The sequence below is a fragment of the Sorex fumeus genome, unplaced genomic scaffold (assembly GCF_029834395.1).
Source record: "Sorex fumeus unplaced genomic scaffold, SorFum_2.1 ptg000115l, whole genome shotgun sequence".
NCBI classification, from domain to species: domain Eukaryota; kingdom Metazoa; phylum Chordata; class Mammalia; order Eulipotyphla; family Soricidae; genus Sorex; species Sorex fumeus.
Genome location: NW_026606172.1, coordinates 3,539,755 through 3,564,770, shown reverse-complemented (window position 1 = coordinate 3,564,770; position 25,016 = coordinate 3,539,755). Strand labels below are relative to the sequence as shown.

General features: G+C 35.1%; 1 protein-coding gene across 2 annotated transcripts in view; it reads left to right on the top strand.

Moving 5' to 3' along the window:
- EPHA3 (EPH receptor A3) overlaps window positions 1-25,016 on the top strand; it is a 398,195-nt gene that overhangs the window by 6,176 nt on the left and 367,003 nt on the right. For both annotated transcript variants that reach the window (XM_056135456.1, XM_056135454.1), the window contains exon 2: window positions 19,104-19,168. In XM_056135456.1, the coding sequence (XP_055991431.1) occupies window positions 19,104-19,168 (65 nt within the window). The remainder of the gene's footprint in view (window positions 1-19,103; window positions 19,169-25,016) is intronic.

Genomic DNA, 25,016 nt, shown 5'->3' with positions numbered 1-25,016 from the left:
TCATTTTCTAAACCACGTCCTGCTGTTCCAGTCAAAGCAAAGGGTGAAAAATCCACATAATCTAAACCAACATGATGAAGTCAGAATAATTGGCGAAGAAGGAGGTGGTGGTGGTGGTGTGTGTGTGTGTGGGGGGGGGGACAAGTGGCAAGCACTGCACAAACAAACGGCTGTGAATCATCTTAGCTTCGGAGGGGACTGGTCGCGGGAGGGGACCACGGTGCTCCAGTCTCCTGGCGTCCCACCACCCACCTCTAAAAACGCAACACTCGTTACATTTCAGAAGCGTGCCTGAGGCTAAATTTGAGCCAAACTCTGGACTTTAAGGGCAGCCACAGGGCTGTGGCCACAGCAGAAGAGCCAGCTCTCGACGGGGGCGGCGCCCCTTCCCACCCCCAGGGCGCCTGCAAGGCGACCTCGGTCGCGCTCTCCAGTCCAGGTTCATAGCTGGGGAGGGAAAGCGCGATCCCAAGCAGTTCACGACTATCCCTCGACATCGGCTGAAAGAGCAGATCGGGGAGGGGATGGGGAGGGGGGTAGCAAAAGCAGCAGCAGATCACACCTCCAGGTCCTGGTGCACCCCCCCCCCCCCCAGCCCCAGCTCTCCAGGGGGTTCCTGGTGGCGGAATCACCCCCTCTTCTTCCCCCACCGCTCCAGCGCTAGGAACTCCCGAAATTTTCAGGGGCTCGGCCAGTCTCCGCTACTCCCGGGGGCCCTGGGAGACGGGTGCTGGGCGCTCGGGATCGGCCCGGGTGACGGCTGCAAGAGGGGAGCGGTGGCGAGCCACGTTTTCCTGGAAATTGACTTGGGCAGGAGACTTGCGCGGCGAGCAGCAAACGTGCGCCCTCTGCCTGCTGCTGCCTGGCTGCTGGCGTCGGCCACGCGGCTTCCCGCGAGTCACCTGGGTGCCGGAGCAGGCGATAGATCCTGCCCCGAGAACGGGTGCGACTCACACCCACCGTCTCGGTGGCGCCCCCAGCCCGCCAACGTCCGCTCTTCAGCTTGGCTGGCTTCCATCCACACAAGTGGCGGGGTCTCCTTGCACCCGCGTCCCCGGATGCAGCGGGGCACAGACCCGAGACTGCAGCTCAGCAGGCGCGCTGGCGTGAGCACCCCTGAAACGTCCCATCGTCCTGGGTCTCCTACAGTGCCACCCGTTGGCTTCTTGTCCTTTCAGGGTCTCTCTCCTTCAGCCTTTCTGACTCTTGATTGAAAAGAGCAATCTGTTTTCAGTTCTCCCTAGTGCCACTTTACCAGTGCCACCTGTTAAGCTCACAAAAAAGCAAGGTGTGTGTGTGTGGGGGCGGGGCAGGAGGAGGGCGGGAGTTCCCAAAACTTTGCCACGGTGCACAATCGAAAATTCTCTGCCTCGGTTGTGATAGGCACCGCCTGTATTAAAACAAAATTGTCCCTCTTTTGGTTTGGGCAGACTGAACTTAGAATGAACATAGAATGAATGGATCACAGAGGGTTGCTGAGAGATGGACTTGCCAAGGTAGGTTAACAGTGGGAAGTTGCTGACTACGCTGAGCTTCAGTGTTTTTATTTTTTAATAATAATAAAAAAAACTGAATTCAAAGGATTCTAAGATCAAAGGTGGCCACGGTGCCTTACCTAATCCTGAGGAAACTGCACAAACAAGGACCCCTGATTTAATCATGAAAGTTTTTCTAAGACAGGATTTTGTGTGACAACCAAAGAAACTGAGAAAAATATAATAAAGTGGTAAATAAACCCAATCCTCCTCTCAGTCTTTTTCCCTATTAATCTGTTTATTTTCTTTTGTATGCGTACGCTTATGAGTTAGAGAGGCATTTTTCTACTCCAGAGAAACTCTGGTTTCTCAGCCGTACTCTGTCTTTTGACTTGGCAAAAATAATGTAGAAATGCAGAGTGATAAATTTTGCTTCCAAACAGTTTCCAAAAGAGTACTTCAAAGAAAACTTTGAAACTTCAAAGTGTTCAGGCACATAAGTTATGATCATCTGCATAATGGGAAACCCACTAAGAAAAGTATTTAAAACTTGTTGTGGACAGAAGAAAGGTAGAAATGTCTGTGATGCCTTTTCTTCACACCTTTTTAACTCTGTCTTCCTTTTTTGATACTCAAATACTTCCTTCTCTGGTAAGAAAAAAATTGGCAATAATTCCATACATATAGTGAGGCAATTGTTGATAAAGCTTGAACATGAATTTTAAGGTTTTCTGAAATGAAAATGAAGTGTGAATGAACTGTTTGAATTGTCATAAAGGTCACTAGTGGGTGAACATATTACATAGTTAAATAATAGACTTTAATCTCTGTGGAAAATACCCCTCTTTTTAAAAGAAAGTGTACACTTTACATTAAGGTGAGAAAATAAAATAATATATCTCCACTTTAAAAAAAACTATCCTTTATTTAAATGAAGGCACTGAGAAAAGGTAGCTAAAACAGTTTTGAAAGGTAGCAAATTAAATTGGAGCAATTATACTTTTCATATGTGTATTTCAGCACATATGTTTTGCATTAATTGCTGCAATAAATTCTGTTAACCTGGCAAAGAGCAAAAATAGCATATTGATGACATCAGGCTTCCAAATCAGAAAGCCGCTTTTAGTATGTTGCTTTCTTCACTGTAATATGCAAAAAGAAAAGTTCTCTAATTTGTTATCTTTCCTGTTCCCAATGAAGTATCCTAACACTCAAACTATTGGCACATTTCCTGTGAGTTAAAGTGAAGGCGTAAGCAGCAAAATTTCTTTTCCCTCCTCTTTCTAAAGAATCAGTTAACAACTACTTTACTTAGTATTTAAATTTCCATTCCTATTTGGATTTGTTCAACTCTCTTAAGAATAAGTGACATTTACTTTAAAAGTTTTCAAACAGAGTTGACTCTTGTTTTAAGTACCCCCCCCCCCAAAAAAAAAGAGCCAGAACAACCTTGACTGATTACATTACACTATCTCAAAAGGTACTGAAGCAAGAGGAAGTCATGGTTAATTTTATTACTGATAATTCTATTCAATCAATATTTAAATGATTTCATCTTGGAATTTCAGTGTAGTGATTCTTTAAGGGGATACTAATTTAGCATCTTTCAAATACTAGTTAAGATGATACATGAATCAACTTTACAGGTCCAGTAAAGAATAACAATCCCTCATCCTCTTTCCACCTACAGCCTCAGAATAAAAATGCAATACATTAAAAGATGCTCTTGAGAAAAATAAAGTTGCTTGTTTACAGTCAATGTAAACTTTTGACATCTATATACCTGTAGATGAATGAAGAAAATAAGAATTTCTTTTTAGGTAACATTTATTTCTTGATTTTTCAAACCTAGTTTAAAGGATCACTAAAGTAATTCAACGGTAACATATAGGTTTTAGAAAGATTTTTATATTATATACCAACAATCTTCAGACTAGGTAGAAGTTAGGCTGGGAATCTGATTTTCAATGGCTTCCATATGGATTATCCAAATAATCCTCTGGGTAAGCAGAATACTAGCTTTAGGGAAAGTCTAGCACACCATGTGCCTCCATGGCTGTGTTGTCTCCCTGAGTCAGTGTGTGTGATACCAGTAGTGTTGTCCCTTTGTCAAAGTAGGCAAAAACTCTTCACACATGGTGGGTGAGGTTTTATGGTGAATTCATATTGGAATAATGACATTGGAAAGAAGCCTCTATTTTGCTAAACTATAGCTTGGCAAAGAGAAAAGTATTTTTAAAATTATTTGTCACTGTCTAATCTTGTCAGAATTTCCCACTGGACTCCTGATCATCAATAATGTGCAAGGATGGTGTAAAGCTAGACTTATATCCAAACAAAAACTTTTCTTTCTAATGTGCCAAAACTGCTTACCAAAGATTTTGCTTTCTATTAGAATAAAAGAAACTGGCATCACAGAAACTTAACATCAAAATTAGATCAGGTTATTCTTTTATCAAGCTTGATAATGCCATTAACAAGTAGCTACTGACAACTACTGAAAATGTCTTTAAAAATACAAAAGGGAAGCATTTTCCTCCCAGTATATTTTCACCATCTGATTTACTATATACCTAAATTAATACTCATTTACACAAGATAACTCAGAATAGATTATCTCACAGGCTTATTTTGATATTCTTATTATTTGTGAACAAATTATAATGATTGATAGTGCTTTTTTAAAAGTAATTTTGTCATAATTATACTATTTCTGATTGAATAAGATAGATCTATCTATCCTTACATTGATAGTTTCGCTATATTTTGATATAGTTATTTGAATAAATATTTGCATACATTTCATAAATATTTACCTTTGTTTTATAAATAAGTAAATTACTGTTTCAATACCTTAAAATATCAGTATTATCACAAAACCAAAAAAATAAAAATTTATGAAATTTATAATATTTGTTTGAATGTCCCTTTCTAAAGGCAGCCCTTAAGAAAGAATGGATATTTAATTTTTTTATCTAATTAAGTTTTTAGTCAGTTTACTACTTTAACTCTAGTAGCTTAAGTTTTGAAATTGTAAATTTAACTTCAAGGGCACAATATCTAAAATTTTAATTAAGATGAATTTTTAAAAGTGGATAAGAAGTAACTCATTGAATGTAATGATAATGTGCATTTGCATTTATTTATTTACCCAAGTGTGCATACCTAAGAATTGGTTACATGCTGGTGAATGGAAAAGTTGATAATGGCAAACTTTATGCCCTCTGCCTCAATTGCAATATAAATGGGATATATGACAACTTAATAAAAATTTATTTAAACTTATCTTTATGTAAGCTACTTATGTTAAGAAAGTTAAGCCCCCCCCAAAAAAAATAGAAGACTGAATTTTAAGAGAATGTATGGTTAACTTCCAAAAACAGAATCTCTCAAATATATGAGATTGTTTAAAAAGTAAAACCAATATTAACCATATAAATTAAAAACAGAGAGAGAGAGTACTAAACTATTTTCTTAATTTTATATTGTGGGAATAATTATAATTCAGACTTTTATTGCTGTATGTATCCAGAAAACCTTAAAAAATAATTTTCAAGAATACATCAAATATTATGAAAATCACTTTTACAAGAAATCAATATTCAGAAGCTTTTTAAAAACATATTTAAGCTCAATGTACATTCTTTTATAGTGTCTACATAGTGTGTATGTGTGAGTATAGTGTGTATTAGAAACACTTGTGATTGAATACTGAATAGGAGCCACCCTAAGAAAGAAGTTTTGCATGATAACCTCTCAGTGTCTGTATTGCAAACCATAATGCTCAAAAGCAGAGTATGGGGAATATTGTCTGCCATGCAGGCAGGGGGAGGTTGGGAAAAAGGGGGTGTACCAGGGATATCTGTGGTGGTGATTGTGCACTGGTGGAGGGATGTTTGATCATTGTGTGATCGTTATTGTAACCCAAACATGAAAGCTTTTAACTATCTCATGGTGATTTAATAAAATAAAAAAAAAGAAAAGAAAAAAAAAGAAAGAAGTTTTAGGGGTGCTTTTAATATTATGTATGAACAGCAAAGAAAAATGAAAAAGAAAGAAAAGAAATTGAAATTTTCTTTAATTCTAACTTTCCTTCGAATGGCAAGTTAAAACCTACTACTCCTACTAATAGTTTAGGACTTTCCATTAATACCGTACATCTAAGATGGAACAAACATGGCTAGAGCTCCTTTCTGTAAACTTATAAAGTAGAAAGACATATTTATAACTTAAGAAGCATATTATACGTTTATATGCCATTATGAATATCATAATATATTGTAGAATATGATTAATGATAATTAAAATTTTTGCATAAAATGAAACAACTATTTTTTTCTGCAGTAGGTTGTTTTTTATATTGTTGTTTGTCTGTTTTTATTTTTGGGTCACACCCAGCAATGTTCAGGGGTTACATCCAGCTCTGCATTTAGGAATTACTCCTTGTGATGCTTGCAGGACCATATGGGATGCTGGAGTTAGAACTCGGGTTGGTCGCATGCAAGGCAAACACCCTACCCGCTGTACTATCACTCAGGCCTTGCAGTAGGGTATTTTTGTTGGTTTGTTTGTTTGTGGGCCATACCCAGCAATGTTCAGGACTTGATTTTGGTTGTTTTGCTCAGGGATCACAACTGGCTGGGCTCAAGGGATGATATATGTGGTGTTGTGGAATGAATCCAGGTTGCCTGCCTTCCAGGCAAGCACCCTACCTGCTGAAATATTGCTCTAACCCAATAGAATTCCTTTGAAACAAAAAATGTCTCTTGTGATAAAAGTAAGCAAATAACTAAAAATTAAATTTAATTCCATCACTATACATTTTTCTTCATACTAAAATTATGGATTCTTAGTTAAAGAAACTGACAAGCATGCTTTTTGCTTCCTAAAAATATAGAGTTCTTCTTTAAGCCAGTCTTCTTACTACATTCCATTTCACAGCCATCAAGCACTGTTGAACAGAGCACTCTTGCTTCGGACCTGAGTGTTGACAATCAAGATTTTATATTAATGTGACAACAAGTACCAGGACAGTCTGATTTTGTGGTGTGAAGGCAACTATATTTGCCGAAGTTTGAGTTACTGTTTTTTAATGAAAAATCATATAACTTCCTATTGAATAACATATTTTTAATGTTTAAATATCTAATCCTTCTAAAATAGAAACAACAAGGAGGTGCTATGTTATTGCTAGAACTCTTAAAAAGGCAAAAATATCTTGGAAAAAGTATACAGTTGACATCATCATTAATGTATTTTTGGTAACTTCTACATTTGGGGAAACACATTTCTCCTGTCTAAATGAGTGGTGATATTGATTGACAATGCACAGCAAACAGAAACTTGTTATTCTAGAAACTGTTATTAAAGATGAGTTTATTAATGATCTAAATCATCAGTGACAGTTTAAAACATCCTTTCTTAATTATGTAAAATGAATATTTTGTTTTGAACTTCACAATCCTAAATAATATTTAAAGTTGTTTCTCCATGAAAGTATTTATAGAAGTGTAGCTTTTAGTCATATCTGATTAAATTTTTAAAAATTATTTGGAAATAACAGAGTTTACATTTACCAAAGTGTTCAACTTTCAAGTAGAATTTCAGTCTGTATTTCTGTTATTTAGTTGGACCTCTTTAGTTTTATAAAAACACTGACATCTAACTGTGAAACTTCACTTTAAGAAGTTCTCCCTGTGGTTGGCAAAGATTGATTTGAGACAGTTTCTTAGAATGTCTTCTATAATTAAGACCTCTATAGAAGTAAACACAAATTTATGCCTATTAGGAAAAGCTTCTTAGGACAACTAAGTTATTGTTCTACCATAGAATCTTATTGGCCTATATCATATAAATAAATCAGAAAGGTGATTAATTTATGACAGATATTTATACGTTTATGGCAATAAATGAAAAACAAGTGTTATTTAAAAAATAAAAGGCAATTTAGAACCACCTAAGTTTTTCCTGAGTCTTAAAATGATTTCAATTGTTAAACTGACAAATGATTAAAAAATAGTACTCATATGTCAGAAATATACAAGCTTATTAGACATTATAGAAAGGTCAATCGGCACAAAATTCACTGATTCTAATTGAATTAATTTAGATTATAAACAAAGTTTTATAAATGTTTAGTCCCTGAAATAAATATTAACTATATGTATTGAAAATGTTTTGGTTTCTGGAATATATGTAGCTTAGTGACATAGTACATACTGAACATGTATGAGGCTCAAGGGTCGATCTTTGACACCTCAAACATTTTAATTGTGTTTAGGTAGAAATAAATATAAACAGAAATCCCATAAATCCTATGAAACTAAGAATATATAGTTACAGTAGATAAAAGTTATTTTGAAATATGAAAATGCAACAACAGAAATTTGACTTTTTGAAATTTCTTCTTCATGAGTTATCCTGATGTGTAGTTTAAAATTAAATACTTAGGTTTGGAAGAGTTCTGTCAAAATATACATTGTGATGTCTTCATTCAACTGTATGGTTGATCAAGGTATTACACAGAATACAATGCTGTGAATAAAATTTATCACCTCCTAATTTTTTTCCTTTTATTGGTGACATCTAAGTATTGCCGATAAGTAGACTAAAGGGCCCTTATAGGTATATGTAACCTAGAAAAAAGCTTCTATTTTTATCATAACAAAAATGGCAAAAAAAACAAGCCGTGTACAAGAAATGCCTCTGGGACAATTAATACTGATGGTGTGAACAGTAAAGAAAATGTTATTCTTTAATAGAAACAAGATGTAGTCATAGGATGGGTTTATTTTCTTTTATAGTGGTTTTGTAGCTTTTCTAAGTGACTATAAAGGCACATTAAAACTGAAGGTTTAACAAGCAAACATAACTACTTTTGGGGGTGTAAAATTCTTTTTCCATTAAACATAATTGAAATCATTATTTGATGATTTTCTATCACTTAATAATTCTATAAAATAAAATGTAGCATTGTTGCAAACTATATTGAGTAGTAAATAAAATTATTCCACTTCACTAAGAAACTGACATTTAAGTTTAAAATTTACACTGTATATTTGTAGCACTTAACAGACAGAACATACAAAATAGGAATATTAGTTGAAATCTTAATTTTTCAAATGGACAAATAGCCACTATAAATAAGAACTTTGATATGTTCTTGAAATATCTCAGTCTGTTAATTATTCTCTAAATGTAAAAATCTGGAAATTTATAAGCTAAAACTTTTAATTTGTCTTTGCCAACTTTAAGTAGTTTTTCAAAATTTTATTTTAAAAGCAATGTCTTCTGAAAAAATTAATACATGCTTAGCAGAAAAAATAAATTGGTATAAATTCTTGCTAAGGAAATTCTTCATGTTATTTTCCATGCAAATAAACATGAGATTAGACATTTGACTATATCTCTGAATTATGGTGGGTGATAGGATAATGAGTAAGGCGCCAGGGCAGGTTTGTTTTGTTTGGGGACCACAAACAGTTGTGCTCCTCGCTTACTATCTCTGAACTCTGGGATTACTCCTGGTGGAGCCTGGAGTAATTAAGGTACTGGTAGTTGGGGTACTGGTAGTTGGGTATTGATAATTGAACCGTGTTTGGGCGCATGCAAGGCAACCGCCCTACCAGCTATGCTATGAACTTACCCAGGGCATTTTTAATCCACTACCTGATTGAGAGGAAACGTGACAGTAAAGTTCAGTGACAGGAATTTTCCTGGTTTCCAAAAGTACTTATAACCAAGTAGAGCCAATTTACCACTTTGGTATTATTCTTTATTCTCTTCTACACCTTTCACTCCCATCAGATACCACAGTTGTCTTCTTGATCAACACTTTAGTGCCTCTCTGAAAATGCCACTCAACCTCAACGAGGGTATATAAGGATTTCTTTACTGTTGCCAAAAAAAAAAATCCTTTTACCAATTCACACACTTTTTAGATATAAAGTTAATAAAATGAGACAAAGTATGGTTGGCTATGAAACCCATATTCACATTCATCTTAATTTTATTCAGTGAGTATCAAACACATTGTTGCCCTAAAAACTCCAACTGATATTTCAAATTAATAATATCAGTTAAAACATGTCTATTTTAAATAACTAAAGAATATACGCCAAAGTTACTTGAATAGACAATGTTCTGAAAAGACATGTTTAACAAGTCAGAATATTAGAAAATCATTCTTTCAGAATCTAAAATTTGAAAATGGACATTAGATATTATTTGTAAATTACCTAGGAAAAGGAGTCGTTAAAATAGTTTATTTTTTGTTAACGTTCTGACATTTGAACAATGGGACCACTTGCAAGGAAATGATTTTTTTTTAATAAAATATCAGTCTACATCTTTTATCTGACTGAAGAAAACAGTAATAGGATTACTGAAAGGAAGCTAGCATTAGTAGCCAAGCCTAAACCTTGTATGGGGTGTAAGATGAAGTGAAAAGTTACATTTTACTGGTGTATCCAGAAAATTGCTCACAACAGGCTCACTTTTAAATTTTATTAATTTTCTCCACTTGTTTCAATCATTGCAAAAGTCAGATTGTTATACAGCCAATCACTGATGACTTGATCTTCTGGTTTATATCTTGAAAAAACTGCGTTATACAACTTCACTTTAAAGTGGCTGCAGTTCTCAGATTTTGTTGTTTGTTCACTGATTATATTGCTCAGATTAACAATAAACAGTAAAGCAGACAAAACAAGTACTTTTAAACATGCTTGAGGGAACAGAGGGAGAGAGCTAAAAGGGCTGACGTGTCTTCCAAATATGTACAGGCCCCTAGTTTATCTCTGGAACTGTATGTACTCAGAATTTCCAGGTATAGACCTGATAAGCTTCATTCACCACCGTGAGAGGTCCTGGTGACCTTAGAGCACTGGTGCTATGATCCTGATGACCCTCATCATCTCTGAGCTCAAGTAGCAACACATTGCTGGGGCTGGGCTGGGAACATCAGGCCAGTGCAGTTTGACTGAGCAAATCCAGAAGCAGCTACAGAACTCCCGGAACGCTGCTTGTGAGATCTTCAACCCCTGATCATCCCTCCCAAATGCCTTGATGTCATTATTCTTTTTTTGTTAAGTCAAATACAGAAGCTTGATTTTAAATATAATTCAGAAACCAAAATGGAGATGTCAACAATGTACTAATTTTACAAAAAAAAACCCCTTTATCTGTATATTATCTTATAAGCTATGTTACCTTTAAATATATTTTTATTTGGTCATTGAAGTAATAGTATAAGATAACCAGATCAATATAATAAATAATTATGATTGGTAGACAATAGAAACAGAATCAGTAGTAATGATAATTTTGATTTCTTGCTGAATGGAACTAAAATTCAATTTCCGAGTAAATGAAATATGCTGAATCAATATCTCACACTTATTTTAATTGCCAAAATGACTTACCTTTTTGATTTAGCTGATTTCCTTTGAGTAGAAACCAAATGCTGATATGATTAGTTTTATTACTTTCCCCTCATAATTATCATGGAAAGCTTTAGTATCTTTGGTGCTTGAATCAATTACCCACATTCCAGTGCATAATCTACTAAATGAAGACAACATTTATGGCTCTTTTCCCTAAAGCAAATTTTCTTTTGTTACAAATATTGACATTAACTTCTTAATTTAGCATTACGGGATAACACATAGTCAACATTCAGCACATATTTCATTCTTACAAGCAAAACATACGTTGACATGTTTAAATCATCAAATAAAATATGATTAAATGGTTGATGAATATAGCATTCTCAATTATATTATGTAAAGCCTATGTATAACTCAAAAAAGTCAACTGATGACTGAGCTAATGAAATAATCAGACTAAGGTGCATTTTTATTCAGAATAGAATAGATAAAATGTTTTGAAGGTGACAATGTATTCTCAGAGTTTCAATTTTCTAACATTAAATTGTCTGAGCTATTATCTGTAACATTAATTGGCAGTGTTTTAAAACTAATTTTTGAGAGATAATTTCAATATTATTAGACATAGTATTAATTCCCGAACTGATTTACTAGGATACAATTGTTCAAAGATAATTGTACTGTGCAAGATCATATAGCAACAGTCTTCATGTTTTATTTAAATATAATTACTTCTAATTAGAATTTATTAAGAAATTTTTATTACATAAATCTAGTTTAACAAGTGAAGTTTATGGGTTTTCTTTCACAGCAAAATAGAAAATTTAACAAAATTTTATCTCTTTGAACTTATCAGGACATTTCTAATATTTACCCAATAGGATTATTATCTAATTAGCTAACCAACTATTGCCTTTTAAATTTACATAATAGTTGGACTGACATGGTAGTATAGTGGGTTGGATACTTGCCTTGCATGCAGCTGACATAGATTCATTCGATCTCCATCAGCCATGTGGAGTCCCCTAGCCCAACCAGGAGAGACCCCTGCATGAGAGTCAGGAGTAAGCCCTGAGCACTGCCAGGTGTGGCTCTAGGGCAAAACAAAACAAAAATATATTTTTTGCTTTGATTTCTCCTAAAATTTGTGCATTAGAATTTTTATTCAATGTCATTGGTTTACATTAATTTGTAATTTCAGATGTCTAAATGTATATTCATTTTTATTTTCACACCTCTAAATGTATATCAATCGCATCAAACCATAGTTTTAGTGCATCACACTTTTTCAAAATGAATATTTTTACCAATTCCCTCCACCCTTTCACTTTTGTTTCACAATCGATATGTTTTTCACAATTTTATTTGTTGAATTTTTCCAGTTAATATGGTTTGGTTCACTGCATCACTGTATCACTGTCGTCCCACTGTTCTTCGAATTACTCAATTACTCGAGTGGGCCCCAGTAATGTCTCCACTCGTCCCAGGCCTGAGATTTTGGCAGCCTCTCTTTACTCGTCTTTCCCAATGTATTGGAGGCTCTTTCAGGGTCAGGGAAATGAGACCCGTTATTAATACTGCTTTGGGCATATCGAATATGCCACAGATAGCTTTCTAGGCTCTGCCATGCGGGCGTGGTACTCTCCATAGCTTGCTTCCGAGAGGTGGTAATCATGGAAAATGGGAAGGGAGTATCTTAGGATATGTCCAGAAATATGTTCACTTATGTGTGAGGCTCAGTCTGAGAGTGTGAAAAGCGGCCTGGAGCATGGCGGCGGTTGGATAGTGGAGGTTGGCTGCCAGGACTGAGCCCCTTGGGGCAGGGAGGGCATCACCTGCACCCCTCTAGGGAGGTCCAAGTGAAAACAGCCTAGCACGGAGTCCGGTTTGGTTATTTATATATAAATTAAAACAATTGGTGTTTACTTTTTGATTTACTACTTCTTAGTATACTCAACTTAAGTTCTATGCATAAGGATTCAACTTTTTCTTTTGTTTTGCTAGTTTTGGGCCAAACCCACAGTGCTCAGTCCTAGTCTTAGCTTTGTGCTCAGGAATCACTCCTGGTGGGATTTCAGGAACCTCATTTGGTACTAGACTAACACATGCAAGGGAGGTACCCTATTTGCTGTACTTTTGCTCTGGACCCGAAAGTTCAACATTTTTAATGGCTGAGCAATATTCATTTTAATATACTTACCTTTAATATACTTTTAATATACTTACCTCTGGTTCTTTACCTATTTCTTATCTCAGTCTTGAATTACTCCTGGCAATGGTTTGGGGACCATAGAGGAAGTCAGAGATCTAACCCTAGTCAAGTCTGTGTAATACAAGTATCTTTCTGACTATCTTTCAAGCCCCAGTGTCTTGTTCTTTATATTCATTATAATTATTATTTTCTTTTTAAATAGTTCACATCAGGGTCAGAGAAATAGTACAGGGGGTAGAGCCCTTGCCTTGCATGTAACAAACCCAGGTTAGATTCTTGGCACCACTTATTGTCCCCTGAATCCTACCAGGACACTTCTGAACAAAAAGCCAGGAGTAATCTCCGAGCACTACCAGATAAGGCTCATAAAAGAAACAAAAAATCAATTTAATAAATAGCTCACTTCAACCTCTCACTATCTGCATTTCCTTTATGCATAATGTAGGTAAATCCATTTTAATTGATACATCTACTCTGTATCTTTGGGCTGGAGTGATAGCACAGCGGGTAGAGCATTTGCTTGCACGCGGCTAACCTGGCCAACCTAGGTTCGATTTCTCTGCCCCTCTCGAAGAGCCTGGCAAGAAACCGAGAGTATCTGACCCACAAGGCAAAGCCTGGCAAGCTACTTGAGTCTCACAATGGAGATGTTACTGGGCCCGCTCACGCAAATCGAGCAAATCAAATGATATGACAGTGTTACAGTGCATGCTACTCTGTAGATTGGTGAATTCAGACAATTAACATTTAGAGGGATTATTTATATTTGATTTTTGTTTTTGTCATTCTTTCCTTTTTTAATTTTAATTCAAGGACATTCCTAGACTTTGGGGATCTGGGTCATAGCTGTTGATACTTCGGGTCTGATGGTTCATTGTCTAGGTTCACTGCTTGGGGCTTGGTGTGCTGGGTGAATCATAAAATGTCAGGAAGAAAATTCAAATCCTCACACATAAAACTTATTTTCTTCATCCCTTTGAATCACATCCTCAGTCCGCTATTCTATCGTTTTCTTTGATTGTTTTGTATTTGGAATACTTCTTTTCCTTATAATTTTTTCTTTTACAGTTATTCCTATTTGTTTTATTCTTTGAGTATATTTCCTGCAGAGTATACCAATTGTTTTAATTATATTTTTTAAGTGACCCTGCTACAGATTCTTGTTATTTTGGTTCCCATGAAGTTTGATTCAATTCACATCTATCTAAGATTGTGTTTTTTTGTGTGCTGGCATTAATTTATTGTGCTTACATTAAGCAAATTCCTCTACATTTCCCCCATTTCCTTAATATTTTGCTGTTAGCCCATTTTATTTAGATGTTTCATATATATATATGTGTATGTACATACATATATGTACTTAACAGCATACTTATGGTTTTGTTATTGTAATTTTTCTATGAAAGAAAATTTTTCAAAGTTTTTCTTGTAGTGAAAGATTAGCAGTGATATATTGCATAAAACTTGCTTATTGGAAAAGTCTTATTCACTATCATACTTAAATTTACTTGTTTGTTTCTCATCCATTCCTGTTATTATTGTTGTCATTAATGCAGTCACTAGAGGTTTCACACTCTATTGTTGTATTTGCAAGTATTCAGACATTTCATTGTGCCTCAGACATATTTGGTTGCAATATACAAGAGATCACAAATTTCGATCCCATGGATCATGAAGAGCAGTGACATGTAACCCCCTCATGCACTCCGAGCTGTGTAAACTCCTTTGCTTGGGGATTACACATGAACAGATGTTCGAAATGTTCTCCAGGAGGCTCTCTCGAGCCACCTGTGTTTGGTGCTCTTGAGCCGCTTCTCCACCTGGGATGGCTGTTGCCTTGGCCGGAGGAAGAAAGAACAAGGGCCGAGCTGGTTGCTGATTAGTTGCCATTTATTCAATCTATTGTCTCTCTTCCAGCTCTCTCCAACCTTCTCTCTATCTGTCTGTGTTTATCTCTCTCTAACCACTCAATTCTTTCTTCCCACTGTAATCTTCTCCTCTAGCTCTCTCTCTCCCTTTCTCTGCTGTCTCTCTGTTTCCTTCTCTCCTTCCCCATCAATCCCCTCACCTTCAATTTTCTTTCTCCCTGCAACCACTTTCTTTTATCCTCTTGCCACCCTTCCCCAACCCTGCCTCTCCAGGGGGAGTGTGATCAAAAATGTTTTCCCAGTCTCCCCTCCCACCTGCAGCCTACAAGGGCAAAATAGCCCTTAAAATGTGTTTTCTCACCTTGGACCTGCAACTTAATTAACTTCTTTAATTCTACTTCCTAATATGTATCATTCTGTATGGACACAGTAATAGACACTTTTAGGCATGTAGAATGACTGTCCTGGGGACATCTCACCACAGACTCAGACTAGAGTGCTCAGGCCCAGATCAATCATTTCTAACCCCAGCAGGGTCCAAATCTAGTTACTATTTTTGTATCATGAGAGAATTTGTCCATGACCAGGTTCCTAACTTACAGCTAAGCATTATGGCTCTTTGGCCAGGACCATTTTGATGCCAGGATAGCTCGTAGCTCACTGCTTGCCCTGGGTCCATCCAGACTCTTGTCAGGACCTTGCTTTGGGGGATCTAGAAAGTAAGGACAACTGAGACTGAGTCAAGTTGAGAGAGCAGACGTCCAGGATATAATATTATCTTGAGTCAATCAACTCCCAAGTCACAGGCTAGTCTTCTTAACTGTCTTCCTGTATCCATAGAAAAAGCAATTGCTCTGAAATAACCAACCAGGCAAAGGACATTAAGGAGAAGGAGGAGAAAGACAATATTTACAAATCAGAGTCTGATCAGGAGACAAAGATAATTGACAGATTTTGGGGCAATCAACAAACACAAGCTCCCAGTGGCCAGGGAGGAAGGAAATAGCCAATGTTATCTTCATGTAGGGCAATGTTTGAGATTAAACTTGTTATCTATACATGAAAGCAGATGCTCTACCATGAGTTGTTTAGGAGCCTTTCTTTCATATTTGGATGCTAACTTTGTAGAGTTTTCTTGACTAGAATTTTTTTCCCCCTTTACTATTGTGAATTTGTTATCCACTTCTCTTAGTCTGTAGAGGAATATGATGATAGTCTGATTAGGTATTTTGTATGGTCCATAGTTTTCCGTACTCAAATTTAAATGTGTTTTTGTAATTTGACTTTTGGTAATTTAACAGTTGTGTGTTTTGCATTTGGAATTTGGTGTTTGCTCTGCATCCTGTTTATCATTATTAGTTTGTTCCTTAAGTTTGGGGAGTTCTCAGTTATTCTTTCCTTAACAGGTATTTTGTTTTGTTCTCACTTCCTGGTATATATGTTATCTGTATGTTTCCTATTCTAATTAATTATTTCAGTTCTCAAGAGGTTTATTAATTTTTTTCTAAATATCTTATTTGATTCCCTACTAATTTTTTTCAAAATTCTCTCTTCTGTCATATTGAGCTTTTTTGTTATGCTTTACAATGAGTTTTTTTTATTATATCAATTGTACTATTGGTATACAGAATCTTTATTAAGAATTTTCTTAAACTTTTATTTTGTTGATAAAGATACCTCTGCTTCTGGTCATTGTTTATTTTAAAGTGTGAAAATTTTGCAATTTGGTGTAGCCTCATTTGTTTATTTTGCTTCCATTTACTTGGCCCATGGAACCGAATCATTGTTGATGTCTGTAGATTCAGCATCTTGATGCTGTTCTTGATATAATTTGTGAATACAGGTATAAAGTTTGCATTGGCTTTTGTGCATGGTGCAAAAAATAGGTCTGAATTCATTTTTTTTAGATGTGACTGAGGTTCAGTGAAATTTTTAAAAGATTCTCTCTTTCTCTTTTATTGTTTGCATATAGATATGCCATGAATTTTTCAAATTGATTTTGGATTTTCCACTTTACTATATACATTTATTGTTTCTAGGTATTTTTTGGTAGGAGACTTTAGGGTTTTCTAAGTGCAATATCTGGAAATAGTCTTAGTTTGACTTTTGAAAATCTGAATGACTTTAATAACTCTTTCTTAAGAGTTTCTATGGAAAACATTTCCAATATTACATGGAATGATACTAGTGAGAGTGGGCAATCTTTTCATGTGTCTGATCTTAGAGGAAAGGCTTTCAAATTTTTGACCATTGAGCATGGTGTTGCTTTCAGGTTTTTTTTTCACCATTGAGTGTGAGTGTTGAGAGCAATGTGTATGTGGTTAATGACTTTAATTGTATTCAAGAATTTTTCCTCTATCTCTATTTTATTGTGAGTATCATGAACATGTGTTGGATCTTATTAAATAATTTTTTCTGCATCTATTGATATTGATATGTGATCATCATTTTTCCTTATATTGATACAGTATATTCATTTGCTTGCATATACTAAGACTCCTTGAATCTCTAGTTTCAATATCATAAATTGCTCATAGTTTATGATATTTTTTATTCATTTTTGGACTTGGTTTCGTAGTATTTTATTTAGGATCTTTGCATCTATATCCATCAATTATAGGTCTATTGCTTTCTTTTAAGTAGTGTCTTGGTCTGATTTTGGTATCAAGGTATTGTTTTGCCTCAAAGAAATTGTTTCAGTGTTCTGTATCTTTGACTTCTTTGAAGAGTTTGAAAAGGATTGACTCTATTATAATGGTTATTTTAAACTCACTATTAGGTTAACCACTTATATACCACAGAACCTTTTTTTAAGTAAATAACAGCTACATGGACTTAGCTTTAATAACTCAAAAGGAAAGGGCTCCCACTGTCATGTTATGGTTGCTAAAACCACTGATACTCTTTGTATAGCTCTAGCTCTCCACCTTGGTCAGATATGTGGATCCTCTATTGTCAGTTTAAGTTCTTACTGTGTCCGGGAAACTTTCAGTATCTCAAAGTCTAAGCACGTTCCTTATTTTGGTTACAATGAACTGTCTCTACTAGCTCATGTGTTGGACTTGTTTTGTGGTCATGATTTATGGTGGCGATAAAGGCTCAGCAATGATGGTGTTGGGAGAAGGCTATATGGCTTCCAATCTATGTCTACCAAATTTATTGAGGTTCAGAACTTCATTGTTATAGCCAGTTTTCAATGGCCAAATGGATTGTTTCTTCCTTAATGGGGATTCTTATGGTCCTAAACATTGATTGCACCCAAAGTCCTGAGACTCCCCGACTTTATCTACAAGTTACACCCCATACTGGTTCTGAAATTCTTTATTTTGAGTACACATTATTTGTACTCTTACTTACAACCTTTTCAGTCAATCACACAAATTTTGGGGCAAATTTCTTTAAAAATGAAAGTATATTTGGATAGATTATTTATTCTCCAGTGAAAAAATGGTGGAGGAATATAGTTGTTAACTGATTTCATTACGGAAATCCTTGCTGTGATATATTCTCCATAGGTGTAGCCCTTCAACTTAAACATTATCCTATACATATATAGACGAATATATAGACATATATAGACAAAGTATGTGAAAATACACATAAAACGTGTTTAATATTTACCATATGTAATATATAATTATATATATGTACAATATGAATCATGATTCATAAAGTTGTATGTAATATATTAAATTGATGGTCTCGGAAAAAATTTATACTGTTAATTATTTTGATTTGGATTATTTCTTAAACTTGTAATTATTTTATCAAAATTATACCCAATATATTGAATATTATACAAGCTTCACAAGCAGGCATAAGAAGTTAAAAGTGAAAATTTGGCATCAGTAGTTAAGACACTTGCTTTGCATGTGGTGGACATACGTTTGATCCCTGACACTGCACAGGATCCCCTTAGCACATCCAAGAAGTCCTGAGCACAGCTGTGTGTGAGCCAAAGATAAAAATAAAAAAGAAGAGAGAAAATTTTTCTTTCATGATCTTTGTTAATTTTTCTTCTATGATTTTTATTTATAATGAAATGAACAATCATATTTTAGTATGCTATATTGTCAACAACAACAGATAGCATTAACTTGACAGAAGCAAATAGAAAGACTGTCTTCTTTAATTATGCATTTATATTTTTGTTTTATTTCAGTCAATCTACTAGATTCAAAGACAATTCAAGGGGAACTAGGCTGGATCTCTTATCCATCACATGGGGTGAGTTAAGTGAAATATGAAAATCATTCTATCCATTGTTTCTCTTAATAGGGAATGTTCTTAAGTAGTATGTTTATTAACGGGAAACTTCTGTAATTCTAGTGCTTTTAAGTTTTGCAGTTTATTGAATATGTGGATTAGCAATTCCAACATGTGTGTTGAATAAAGCTGTTCACAGTTTTGATTTTTTCTGAATTAAAAATTAGTTGGACTAATGAATCAGGGTCATAATTTATTGGAATCATTAAGATTATCAAGTGTGCTACATTGAAATTTTATGCTATGTGATAGAATATGTGAACAAAAACATCCCAAATTTTCAACTCATATGGAAAGTGTTTATTTGGAAATAGTAGCCCTTACAATTGTAGTTTTAAAAACAACCTCAGTAACTATTTCTTCTAAAGTAGAATGTATATTTGTCAATAGTCAAATCAATAGTATTTGTCAATATATTTAGAAACACTAGTTCCAAAATCACTATATAAAATGCCTACAACTTGTATGTAGCAGTTTACAACTATGGAATATTTTAAGAATAATATCTTTCTGTCTTTACATTGTAAATTTTTATATGCTAAAGACAGATCATTAAAATGTTTAACAGTTAGAGTGAATCAAATTTTTGTGATTAGATATTTGTGTAAGAAAACTTACTTTTTATTGATTTCTTTTTCTGAAAATAAGGGTCATACATTTGAGAAATTGATTTTGCATAATTGTGTAATAAATACTTAACTATATTTTGGCTTTCATTATAAAAAATACAAAGTTCTTCTTTGAAATATTTGTCATAGGAACACTTTCCTCCCTTCCACACTAGTTCTTTTAAAAGAAATTATAATTATTTCCTAATGGTATTGGTGCTTAGTTATTGAATTCTTATGTCTAAAGATACTAATTTTTTATGATACTACCAACTTCCTCTTCAACCAAGGGATGTTTTACATCATGGATACTTCATCTATCTGTCATCTTTGTGTCTGTTTCTCTTCCTGGTACACCTTGACATTGACACAATGCCAAAATCTATCACATAATCAGAACTTAGTTGCCTTGGACAGGAGAATATGAAGTAAGCCAGGATTTGATTTTCCCATAGGTGTAAAATGAATCAAATGATTAGAATAAAAGCACACCTTGGGCCATTACAATGAGAGAATAGAAACTCAGGAATATGCTGGAAAACACATTAAAAATTACTCATCCCATAGTTAAAACTGACTTCAACTTTGAGTTTCAAATTTTGAATTTTTCACTACTTCATAATATAACATACCATAGAAACTGATACAGATTTTACCAATACAGATTTATGTGCATTTTGAGAAAAAATAAATTAACTTGCATATCAAAGAAGCATTCTACCTAGAATTTTTCTTTTAAGAAAGCATGTAACATTATTGAAAACTTTTGCATAATTATTGCAAATTTTGCAATAGTAAATTTGCTTAACTTGCTAATTACATAGATGTTTTGATAAAACAAAATTGGCTCTTCTGCTTCCAGAGATATGCTTTTTTGCATCCAAGGTAATTCAGAATCCTGTCACTCAAGTGCAGTGTCTGAATCAACCTATAGTGTGAGTGATAGCCTGAATTTATTAGAAACACAGACCCTCAGGTTCTCCTCTAGACTTTCTAAATCAAAATCTCCATGTTGAACTTGTCCCCATGTAATTCTTACACACATCACAATAAAGAAATGCTTCTTGGGGCTATTTACCTGTTCACTTTTCCCATCTATTGTTTCATTTCCTACATCAAGAGCTGGAGCAATAGCACAGTGGGGAGGGCATTTTTCTTGGAGGTGGCCTATCTGGGTTCAATTCCCAGCATCCCATATGGTTCCCCAGCATCACCAGGAGCAATTCCTGGGTTCATGAGCCAGGAGTAACCCCTGTACATCTCTGAGTATGACCCAAAAAGCAAAAAACAAAAATTAAAAAAAATTCTCCATTTCCTACATCATTGTTTTTCTAGGAATCTCTTATGATTTCCTCAGTGAACCTTTGTCAGCTTCTCCTTTGGCTCACTGCTGACTGAGAGCTGATGTCAGCATTTGAGCTTCCTCTCTTTCCTGGTGGATCTTTTTGCAGCTGTGACTTCCCTCTTTCTAATGTGTTAAATAGGTTAAAACATCTGGCTATGCCTTGCAAGTTCCTAATTAAAACTTGCACTGAGGGGGAGGGAAAAAAATCTCCTCAACATGTCATGTCATTTATGTGACTAAAAACATCCTAAAACTAACATACAAAATAGTCAAATATGTGAATTATTGTCTGTGAGTGATTTGTAATGAGTTTTTTCTCTCAAAATTTCCCTTATAGTAATCATAACTCCACGAAGAAATAAGAAGCATTTATATTGATAGTTAGATTCTTAGTCATTTTGTTAAAAAAATTAAATACCTTAGTTAAATAATGACATTTTAATTTTAGATTTGATTTAACATTTTTGCTAGTAAACTTATTTGTGCATTTAATATTTTATTGACATACATTTACATATTTATCTGATAAGAATTTATTAATTTTTTTTTCTTTTAAAGGAAGTAGATAGTGAAAATAATTATGTTGTTATATTACTCATTGCAAACATTTCTATTAAGAAATAGCAAAATTGGGGAAGAATGGAGACTAGGGACGCTATATTCCTTGCATAGACTGATCATAGTTTGACCATCAGTACCATTTAGTGGTATTCTCAGTATCACTAGATAAAGCCCTGGAGACATATGGGCACCACTGCAGTGCCCAGGTAGAATTACCTTCTTAAGTCCTTGCACTGAACTGCTGTAACCAAGGTAGAGAGTCACTGGCTAAACCTCCCAGATCCCCTGAGCACTGCTTGAGAAGACACTCCATTCTCCTGCCCCTCCCCCCACACAAAAAATAATAAGACTGGAAACAACTTTAAAGTTTTCTATTTATTTTTTCATCAGTTTGCTGAAAGTGATCAATTTTGCTTTTTAATTAATCATCATGAGATATGCAGTTACAAAGTTCTTCACGATTGGGTTTCATATAATGTTGCAACACCTGTTCCTTCATCAGTGTAAATTTCCTACCATCAAAGTCCCTAGTTTCCCTTTTGCTCTCTACACAGCCTGCCCTCCACCCCCACCCAACCTCCTTGTCTGCTTCTATGGCAGGCACTTTTCTTCTCTCTCTCTCTCTCTCTCTCTCTCTCTCTCTCTCTCTCTTTCTCTTTCCTTTTGCATTATGGTTTGCAATACTGGTATTGAAAGGATATCATCCATATCACTTTACCTACTTTCATCATTCAGTATTTGTCCAGAGTGATAGTTTCAACTATCACTGTCATGCTGGTTCCTTCTCTATCCTAACTTTAGCCTGTCCTCTTACCCCATTAATTAAAAAGACTGAGAAATAGAAGCACATATTTATTTGTGTCAGCTAAAGTATTATTACAAACTTCAGAGAAAAAAAAACATAATGATGCTGTACAATATTAGATCCTACAAATCTGGTTTACTTATGTTTAATTTTTCTGTTGCTGAGAGTGTTGATGTTGTAACTATATTAATATTTAAGATACAATATTTCAAATATACAATGCCAAGTATATAAAATAGTCATAATGATATGATTATTTAGGTCTTATTTTCTTCTTTAAATCCTGTATCTAATACTGTGAACTCTAACCAAACTTTATAATTTGCCCATTCTCAGCCTTTGGCATCCATTGTTTTACTTTCTGTATTTTACTTTTAGGTAACTGATCTTATTTTTAGATTTCACATATCAGTGATACCAGGCAGTATTGAGTTTTTTCAATATGACTTATTTTGCTTAGCATAATGACCTTAAAATCCATCTATGTTCTTAAATGACATGGAAATTGCCTCTGTGATTTAGAATAAGTGTCTGAAGATGATTAGAGGAGAAAGAGACTGGTGTTCTCTGCTTTGACCCTGGGATATTCATCAATCTCTAGATTTATTGTTGCCTGTCATAACTGTGACTGAGAGATACTTCTGGCAACTAATTAAAAAGGTCATGACTATTTGTTTTAGAAAAGCTCTTGATGGTAAGCAAGCTAGTCACTGACAATATAGAAAAAGTTGGTACAAAAGAACAGTACCCAGAGAGAGAAACTCTTATATGGCCACCAATGAGATCCTTTGGGATTCTTTACAGTATAGTCCTAAGTATACTTCTATCAAATAGACAAATGAATGGTTAAATTATAGAATTTAAGTTATTGTAATATAGATGGAATATTCTGCACATGTGAAGTTCAGTATGTCTCTCCTATACAAAGTGATAGACAAAGTGAGTAATTTACGCTCACAATTCCAAAGATCATCTTCGGCTAGAGCACAAAACATTTGAGAGAAGATTGGGAAAGTTAGGGTGGTCATAAAAGTTGACATTGTCAAATGGTTTGTATTGATTTAAGTTAGTTTGAGTACATCTTTCCCATTGAAACGAGATAATAGCATCATGTCTGCCATATTCAGTGAAGGTGGTGCCCTTAAAGGAGAGACTTCACCATTTTTCATAGGTGACAACCATTCTTTCTTCAAAGTCCATATTTTGAGATGGCCTCTCTACAACTAAAAATCAGAGTCCTTTCTTTACACATGCTTATGTTTTGTAATTGATGTGTTGACTGATTATTAATGTTTGTCTACCAAATAAACTAACTTCATTATCTATGTGGCACTAAAGAAGTAGGATCAGAGGGAGATAGACTTATAATTGTTTCTCTTAAAATAACATTAATGTGTTGCTTAAGTAGTACAAAGAAATTAGGAATATCGACTCAATTAGATAAACTCAAGAAGAGAAAAAGGACAGCATATAGAAAAAATCACAGTCTAAAATGAGTTGTATTAATAAAATGAGTTATGAAATCCACTGATACTTGTGGATGACAAAAAAGATATCTCAAAATTAACAATCAAGGAACTTTATTTTTTACAAACTCTGATTTAATTTTATCAAGAATTTCCCCCAAATATTTTACTTGTTGGTGTTTACCATTGATGCACTCAAATACAGCACACTCTTTCCATAGATAGAGCCTCTATTAGTTGTCTACTCAAAATGATTCTGAGAGAACATCAAAATTCCTCAGGTTTTCACCCTCCCACATATTTCTGAAAAAAGGCTTTTCTGCTAGTCTGATTGAAAGATGTTTTATTCTAGAAATATTCATGGTAATCTTGCTCATTTGCAAATGACTGATTTATGTAACAACTATGTAAAACCAATGGATTGGAGCAGAATTCCAATGACTCCTGAAAAAGGTTAGGTTTTCTTTTGACAAGAAGGTAGGGAGGGATCCAGAATGCCATCCAAGCTCAGTGTCTATTTCTAGAGAAGCTTTACTCCCCTCAGGACTGAGAGATTAAACCCAGTGAATGTGAGTGAAAAAGAACCTGGAGCGATAGCACAGCGGGTAGGGCGTTCGCCTTACAAGTGGCTAACATGGCTGACCCGAGTTCGATTCCTCCGCCCCTCTCGGAGAGCCCGGCAAGCTACCGAAAGTATTCGATATGCCAGACACAGTAACAACACAGTCTCCAATGGAGACGTTACTGGGCCCGCTCGAGCAAATCGACGATCAACGGGAGGGCCTTTACCTTTACCTTTACCTGCTCCGATTGAAATGTCAGTACTCTGGAATTTGGAGATGTTGGTGGGACCACATGGTTCAGAAACTTCAGGATCTCTAGAACTGGAATGAGCCTGCAGAGCTTATTAGTGATGCTGTGAGGTTAAGCTGTCGAATGTTGGCTTGCAAGCAACAATGGTGTGTAGCTGTATCTACAAGGATTTCAGCAGGGTGCGGATTTGGCCTACCCCCCCCCTGCCAAC